Source organism: Drosophila subobscura, chromosome U (genome assembly GCF_008121235.1).
Source record: "Drosophila subobscura isolate 14011-0131.10 chromosome U, UCBerk_Dsub_1.0, whole genome shotgun sequence".
In the NCBI taxonomy this organism is placed as follows: Eukaryota; Metazoa; Arthropoda; class Insecta; order Diptera; family Drosophilidae; genus Drosophila; species Drosophila subobscura.
Genome location: NC_048534.1, coordinates 16,056,557 through 16,065,124, shown reverse-complemented (window position 1 = coordinate 16,065,124; position 8,568 = coordinate 16,056,557). Strand labels below are relative to the sequence as shown.

At 43.0% G+C, this 8,568-nt stretch overlaps 2 protein-coding genes across 2 annotated transcripts; one reads left to right on the top strand and one right to left on the bottom strand.

The window, feature by feature from the left end:
• The first annotated feature begins 332 nt into the window (after nt 1–332).
• On the top strand, nt 333–2,743 carry LOC117900752 (PI-PLC X domain-containing protein 1). Its single transcript, XM_034811234.1, has 3 exons — nt 333–1,909; nt 1,978–2,251; nt 2,321–2,743. The coding sequence occupies exons 1-3, from the start codon at nt 931–933 to the stop codon at nt 2,556–2,558; spliced, it is 1,491 nt and encodes a 496-aa protein (XP_034667125.1). The 5' UTR covers nt 333–930; the 3' UTR covers nt 2,559–2,743.
• Nucleotides 2,744–3,183: 440 nt separating this feature from the next.
• Nucleotides 3,184–8,067, bottom strand: LOC117900754 (large neutral amino acids transporter small subunit 1). Its single transcript, XM_034811235.1, has 8 exons — nt 7,705–8,067; nt 6,873–7,111; nt 5,013–5,208; nt 4,657–4,759; nt 4,326–4,593; nt 3,742–4,066; nt 3,552–3,676; nt 3,184–3,490 (listed from the first exon to the last, which is right to left on the bottom strand). Exons 2-8 carry the CDS (start codon nt 7,052–7,054, stop codon nt 3,217–3,219), a joined length of 1,473 nt encoding a protein of 490 aa, XP_034667126.1. The 5' UTR covers nt 7,055–7,111; nt 7,705–8,067; the 3' UTR covers nt 3,184–3,216.
• Between the last annotated feature and the right edge of the window lie 501 nt (nt 8,068–8,568).

The following is an 8,568-nucleotide window of genomic DNA, read 5'->3' as shown; positions in this document are numbered from 1 at the left end:
CCGTTATTCGCACAAATACAATATACCCTATTTACTCTTAGAGTACCAGGTATAAAAACGAACTCAATAATCTCGAAAGTAGTTGCAAAAAAAAAAAAAATAAATACATCATTTCTAGTGTTCTTTCCGCAAACAACTCTTTTTTGAGTTCAACATTTTCAGTAACTTTTTTATAATATTCAACATAAACTGAAGTACCTGCTCAATGAGGACTAATCGTCTGTGACCAACCAATTTCGTTGTAGCGATTAAATTAAAAAAAAATAGAAATAAATAAATATAAATTAAGACCTCTCCGCGGATCGTGTTTATTTATGTGCGGTGTTTATCTTACAAATAGTGCATCGTTTCCATTGTCTTGGTTGCCAGGCTAACAAACAAATTCTACACTGCTAATTAAAAGTGAAGACGAATAAATAAGTTGAAACATTCTTGGGAATTTCGCGTAGGCATTGTCGGGAGTCTTATCTGATTGCAGTCAATTGTTGTTCCATTTACGCAAACAATAAAGATAGTAATCTCATTGCAAGTTGAACGCAAATTGTATGCAGATTCTATATTGATCATTGGATTACACTGTGTTCTTACTGTATGGAAAATATATAAGGTTTAATTAGTGGAAATCCCAACATAAACAAACTCGTTGAGGAAGTCTATTTACGCTTCTCACTAAGCTTTCGTGTTGGATTCCAATTGTTTGTTTACACATGTACTTATAGGGGCACCGGCACCCAACCAGAGAGAGAGAGAGTAGGAAGTGGGGCTACTGATGATGATGGGGCTTGCTGATTCCGATCATAACGACTGAGGCTCGTGTGGCGAGCGGTTGATCTCCCATCGCGTCAGATTTCCCACTGCCGTCGCCCGCTGATTAACGCTGGACGCAATCAGAACAAATCAGCATTAATTCAATCAAAGATTAAGACTGACATGGATCGTCTCAGCTGTGCACAGAAGATGTTCCTGAAAGCGGTTGTGTTCATCCTGGCCCTGGCCCTGACACAGTTTGGCCCTGCCGCCGCCGTGCCACAGGTGCAGACAATTGGAGCGTCACGTCCCGATGAAGATGGCCACAGACTGAAGCTTTGGCTGACAATCAATGCGCGTAAGCGTTTTCTGGAGATTTCCTGGAAGAATGCCCCAGCCCAAATGGGTGACAATGTTCTGCTGACACTCCAGGATCCGCACAGCTTCGAGCGGCGTACACTGCCAACGGGCACGCCTTTGGCTTCCTTCGCTTGTGATGAAGGCAGTGGCTCTGGCGATGGTGCGGCCGACTACGTGCCCGTGCAGGGATTCACACGGAAGCCGCGCATTGAGCTGATCACGAAGGAGTCGCCTGCGTTGCGCCAGTATTGGGTAGCCAACGGGGGAAGCGCCGAAGTGGTGGCTGCCATACAGCCCAGCCTCACCACCCAGTGGTTCACCACGGGCGTGCCCTTCGACTATGCGCTGTCGCGGAATGTGAGCACCCAGACCTCCTGCTACGGCTACTGGGCCAGCTACATCAATGCGGAGGGACGCATTCTGGCCAAGAACTGTGTGCGGGCCTATCCCCGCTGGATGAACGAGTTGCGTTCGGTGGTGGGAGAGCTGCGGCTGCGCGATCTCTTCATACCGGGCACCCATGACTCCGGCTCGTATCGCCCCAACTTTGATCCACTGCTACGCGAGAGTCTGGTGACCAAATATGCCCTCACCCAGGATGACGACATAATGGGACAACTGATGCATGGCGTGCGATATCTGGACATACGCGTGGGCTACTATCGAGCATCACAGGAGAAGTTTTTCATCTACCATGGCATCACGAAGCAGCGACCGCTGCAGGAAGTCATCAATCAGGTGAAGGATTTTGTCCATGAAACCAATGAGATTGTCATATTTGGACTCAAGGAATTTCCAGTGGGTAATGTGGCAACAGATTCTTCGCCCTACTGCATACATTTCCTCATGTTGCTTTTGTTCTGCTTTCAGGCTTTGGCAAGAACTTGGGCGTCCATCGTCTGCTGGTCAGCTATCTGCGGGAACAGTTCCAGGATCTGATTGCACATCCCTCACTGGGATGGCGAGCCTCACTGCGCGACATTTGGTCGAGGCAACAGAATGTGATTCTGGCCTACGACAAGCATGCCATTGTGGAGGAGAATCCCCAGCTGCTGTTCGGCGCCGTGGAACAGCGTTGGGGCAATGTGCAGACCTGGCCGCGACTCGAGACATTTTTGCGCAACATCAACGACTTTGATGTGTCGTAAGTGTACCAACAAATTGATAATTATGCGAGTAGTTTATTTATGGATTGCTCTTCTCTCGTGTGCAGACGCTTCTCGAGTCGCCCGGTGGCTGATATGGCCGAGCTGACGCCGGAAACCTGGGATGTCATACTCGATAAGCACGGCGGACTCCGCAAAATGGCCGACACAATCAATTGGCGCATCTCGCAGCTGTATCGAGATGAGCTGGGCGAACACTCCAATATTGTGGCAGCAGATTTCATACGCGGCACCACCATAGTAGAGACTGCCATCGAATGGAATCGTCGCAAGGTTGCCTATTAATTAAGGAGACTTTTAGCATTTAAAAACAGCAACAGCAACATTTATCAGAAAAAAAACGTTTACAAATTTATGTTTTGTTTGTTCCCTAAACGTGTCACAATATCTAGTTTGTTCCCATATCAAAAGCAGGCAGCACTTCCTGATGAATATTCGAAAAAAGGAATGTGGCATCAGGAAATGAGAAATTATAAAATGCATTCTACTGGGGAAAGGCCTTGGGGGTCAAACGAAATTGCTCAAATAAATATACGCACTATGGGACAACTAAATTTATGTTTGTGTGTAAAAAACTAAGTGTATAAACGATATCGATTTCGTTGTGAGGAATGGAATGCCAATTTCTAAGCACAAATATCATACACATGGTGGCGGGCATGTTGAAATTACTAACACGGTGACGTTCTTCGCTGTGCGAGGACAAGCGCTAGAAAGGGATAGAGATAGAGTAGTGGTCACCCTGTGGTGGAGATATCACCTTAGTAATTTCACCATGGTGGCGGGGTTGAGGTCTTCGCTAATCGCATATTGAATGCATGGCCGTACGGCATTGCAGAATTTGTTTAGCTACTCTGAATATCATTGAAGAGTTTTTCTTTTTTAAACTAAATGCTAACCGATACGTGAGTTCTTTTTCTTTGTTTTTGTGGGTAAATTGGTCCTAGTTTATGGCCTCATTTGACTCTATAATGGTTGTGTTGAACATGCCGCGACATAGCTCCACCAGAGCACTGGACAAGCGGCCATAGCACTTGGGCTTCTTCTTGCAGGCAATAAATACATAATAAAACGGAATGCCGGCTAGAGTGATGGCAATGCCAATGAGTAGATTCAGAGGCTCCGCAAAATTGGGCAGCAGCACCAGTGTTACACAGCAGACCATAAAGGTGATGGGCAACGCCAGATGTACTTTAATGGGTCGCGGTAAATCCGGTCTGAAAAAAACGAAGAAATGAATCAAAAGAAGGCCTAAAGTGAGTTGTAGGGAATACAAACTTCTTGTGCCGCAGCCACAACATGCCCGCTATGCTGGCGACAACAGATAGCCAGAGCACAGAGCTGAAATAGTTGATCAACTGATAGACATTATCTGTCAGCAGCATAAGCAGCGACATCAGGCACTAAGCAAACGGATAAAGAATGTTTAAATTAGTAAATATATTAAATGGATTGAATCCCAACTTACTGTGAAGATTAACGATGGAATTGGTGTCTGTTTCTTCACATGAAATAGTTGAAAGAACTTTGGTAAATGTCCCTCCTGTGCGCCAGTGGCAAATAGTCGTGCCGACGTGAAGAGCACACCATTGACACCGCCAAAGGTGCTGAGGGCCACAAAGATGGGCACCATAAAGGCCAGTGGTCCAAAGACCTTGTTGCCAAAGGTCACAGCCACGGCCAAGGAGCTGAGCATTTCCGGTTTGTTAACCACAACGAAATAGGCCAAATTCACCAGAACATAGATGGCCGTCACCAGGGGCATGGCTATCCAAATGGCCCGTGGAAGATTTCTGAAACATGAGGAACGTGCCTTTTAGAGCAGGCAAAAGCAAGCTACGCGCAGCACTTAAATTGATTGCGAGTGTTTTGAAGCGTAAATTGAATTCATTAGGGAGAAACCAGCAGCATCCCTCCCCATTCATGACATCAAGGACACTCAACAAGTTTCAACTTGTTGCTGGCTTGCGCATGACGCAAAAGGCAGTCCCTCCCTCTCCCACCCAACGAGCAACCATTTGTCTTGGCTGACAGGCTGCCTACCCCACTCACTTGTACGGATCCTGCAGCTCCTCTGTTACAAAGTTCAAGTAATTCCAACCGCCAAAGGCAAATAAACCGGAATAGAAAGCGTAGCCAATATTCCGAGCACTGTAAGTGCCCTCCCAAGGATTGTCAAAGTTCTCCAGCTTGCCCATGGCCATGTAGTAGAGTCCAGCGAGTATAATCATGATGAGAGCCAGCAGCTTGCCCACTGTAAAGACATCCTGGACTTTCATTGAGACCTTCACAGACAGACAGTTGATGGCAGTGAGCAAAGCTATAAAGGGGGAGAATATCTTTAATTTTGTGCTTTTGATGGTGCGAAAGATTCTTTACTCACTCAGGCACACAGCTGCCAACAACTTGACTGAATTTTGTGGCGGATCACAGTCCTCGAAGAAGGGTTTGGCGGCATAATGGGCAAAGGTAAGGGCTACAATGGTCTGCAAAAATAAAATGGGATTAATATAAGAAGACATCTTTAATCCCGCTTCCCACTTTCGTTTCGTTGGAGAAAGTTGTTCAAGTAATTGAATTCAATTGTGGTCGAGGGTTGCCGGCACTTAATAAATTTATATATATTTGTTGTGCATCAACAACCAATTCAAATGCCAATCCATCAATCAAGATAAATAATGAACATTTCATAATTCAATTGATTGGATTGGCTCCCCCTTCCGTGAGACACTCACTGACCTGCGTCGTTGGCCGGATGATCAGCAAAGCTATCCACAGGCGTAGGAACCCGACCAAAGGACCAAAGGATACCAGCAAATAGGCATAATCGCCACCAGATCTTGTAATACTTGTGCCCAGCTCTGCGTAACAGAGTGCGCCAATGGTTGATAATATGCCACAGGCGGACCAAATCAATAGGGAACTTCCAACAGATCTGAGAAGAGAAGAAATAAAAGGATTAAGATTAAAGCAACAAGCAACAGACTAAAGTAATTTCTTTTAGTACGATCTATCATTGAATTTTCTTTTTCTTTCAACAATCCCTATCAAACCTGGGAGAATTGCTCTTAAACTAAAAGTTCTTTTAAAATAGAAAATTGTTCCACAAATTCTAAACAAAAATCGATTGATCTTGATCATGTCCAAGGAGCAAGACCTCGCTGGTCGCCGCAACCAAGAAGAATTGATTGGCAGCTTCTTTCCTGCGGTGCCCGAAGTGGATGATTTGCGTCACAGTGAGGAGAACTTTCGCCAGGATCAGTACAAGTCCGAGTTGTGTGATGCTTTGAATACCCATGGCACGGGCATGGCCATGACCATGCATATGGATCGCCAGATTGCAAGCCGTGTGGGTCAGCCATTCCACACGTCGCCCAGCTACTTAATGGACGACATTCTGACTGGCCGCATACATACCATCGATTTCGAGGACTACCTGAATCTGCCCCAACACAACGAACAAATGCGTAATCCACATTTTGAAATGGACAACAATGCACACAAATAACAACTTTAGTAACAAGAATTACCCCAAGACTATACAGAAATAAGTAACAGAGCTTATTCAGTACAAGGTCTCCCACGCACACAACCCCATGTAATTCCAACAGAGTTTATGTTTATGTCAGCATATTATAGATAAATTTGAGCCAGCAAGTAATAAAATATATGTAGGTGCAAGAAACCCTCAGCTTAGATATGTTTACATACGTGTATGTATGTACATACATATGTGTGAATTTATGTATCTACATAATTACATTTTTTGCCACATCAACTGCAATGGAATCGTGAACGTATGAACTTTATGGTTTGGCCAAAAAAAGAAGCCAATATTTACATATTTAAATAATTTATTGGAGTCGCTAATGGTGGCTGATATGAAACTATTAAAACTGGTAGACATAAAACTTTAAGCTGGCTGCTTTAAACCTTTCGAAGTTGGCTGCTATAAAATTACCAAAGCAGCTAAAAGCCTATTTTTGTCTCTTATAAACCAGTCAAAAGTACATAAATATTAGATATTTCCCAGAAAGACACAGACAAGAAAAGAACTGATTTAGTTTGTAAACTCTAATGGCTGGATTAAAAATGATTATCTTGAATAATGCCTAATAAAAACACTCTCTAAAGCAGAAATAAACTAATTGGACACATTTAGCAGGTGTAAAAAATGCTGATAAAACTATTATCTAGTCAGTAAGCAGAAACACAAAGATAATATTATTAGTACACTTTGATTACAACGAATTTATTTATGGTTTTGTCAGGCAACTTGTGTCTCAATAATTGTGGGCATGGGAGCGACTGTTCTTGTTTGGCATTCTTGTAATTGGAGAGAAATTTACTTTAAAGCTGACGCAATATTTTGACAAAATTTCTACTCAAACGAAGGCAGTCAGGGCGGACTTTAACAATTAACTCAAGGGAAAATCGGGTACTAATAAATTCCATTTAATTGGTGCCAAAAGGAATAATTGTGACAATTTATCCGTTAATTGACCTTTTTGTGAATAAATTGAATTAAGGATGATACTATATGCATAAAGAGATACAACATATTCAAATATGCAGATTATTTCCCTGCCAGATACTCACTCTGTGTAGAGAAAGACGCCAGTGGGTGCGATGAATATGCCAGATCCTATGATGGTGCCCACAATAATTGCCACTCCATTGAGCAGAGTTAGTTTGCGTTTTAATACGATTTTTCCATCCGATTCGGGGGTTTCCTTGTCCACCAGGCTGGTGGTCACTCCATTTGCATACCGTTCAGTCATTATTACGGATTATTACGGATGAGGATTGGCTTTAATGCGCGATAGTTGGCATTGCCACTGGAAAGGAATGGAAAAAGCGGAAGTACATACAATATAAAAGATGCAAATCTATTTAGCTGGCATCTATTTTTATCAGGGGAGGAAGCACGTGTTGTGCGAAAGCGAAACCTAGCCAATTGTAAACAATCTACGAGTATTGCACAGACACTACAACCTGTTGGTCGTTGCTCCCCCACCGTCAATCACAGCCACATATGTAGAACCTCCGCCGATCTCTGCTGTGTTGGCACCCCCAAACTAATCTCTTAGTTGTCAGGGCACATCCATTATCTCTTAACAGACACAACTATAATTTAAAGTTGAAAGGCGTATGTCGACACTCTTGGTGCGTGAAGTGGAGTTCTTTTCTAGGTGGCGCCGCCACCGTCACCTCGCACCTCGTGCTAATTTTCACGATTTCGTCATTCCGCTTCCACGGCAATGCAATACAAACAAAACACAGTCGCGTGGAAGTGAAATATTATTGCAATATTTCTATGCACTTGTGCACTTTTTTCTTATATTTTTGTGCGTCAACGTTTGGAATGCAGTTTAGTTGATTATTTGGTTTTATCTCTCGCGGGACTCTGCCATAAAATTCCATTTTATACCTCAAGAAAAGTAAACACTGAGCGGCTGCGGTTGGGTCGCACAACAATTTGGCTCCAAATGCGGGTTGAGACTGTGCGTTGGTTGGCATCGAGACCGGCATTTTCATATTAATGTTGACGCATTTCCACCCAGCGTAAATTATAGTATGTAGCGAATCCAGAGAACGAGTGTGCGCGGCGCGTCTTTTGAGAGAACAGCAATTATTGGGAGCCGAAACCAGAGCAGAGAGCGCTCAAAACCGGAATACGCTAAATGTTTACACTTTTTTCAGTCAGCTGGTATCAGTCAGATATTTCAATACAATCAGAAATGCAATATATATGCCAAAATCATAAGCTAATAGGTTTCATTTGCTATTTTTTATTAACTAAAAACAAAATAGAAAATTGCGAACAGTGTGACCGCGGAGCTATCGATAAAATCTAACCGATACCCGACCTAGTCTTGCATTTTCTAAATATACTGTAAATATACCGTAAATCTGAAGTAATTTTCCTCGATTTTGATGTTCTATTTAATATTACTAGCTACTTAGGACTCTCCGCTCTAAAACTAGACCTTTATCCGATTTATCAATCGATTCTCCACAAGATTGACTTGTTTTCACGACGTCCATTTCTTGGAATGTTTCCAATTAAGTTTAAAACTAATAAGGTCAACCAACAAAAATAGCATGAGCATCCCACGCGAGTGGGAAAGGAATATATGTAGTAAGTATAGTGGGGGTATAGTAAGGGCGTTTGTATACCCTATTTGCATAAAAATGTATCAAAATTCTCGAATGCTATTTAGAGCTTTTATGGAGTGTACCAATATAAATAAATTGAAGTATTAACACATTCCTAGTGGATTCCCTCCCATCA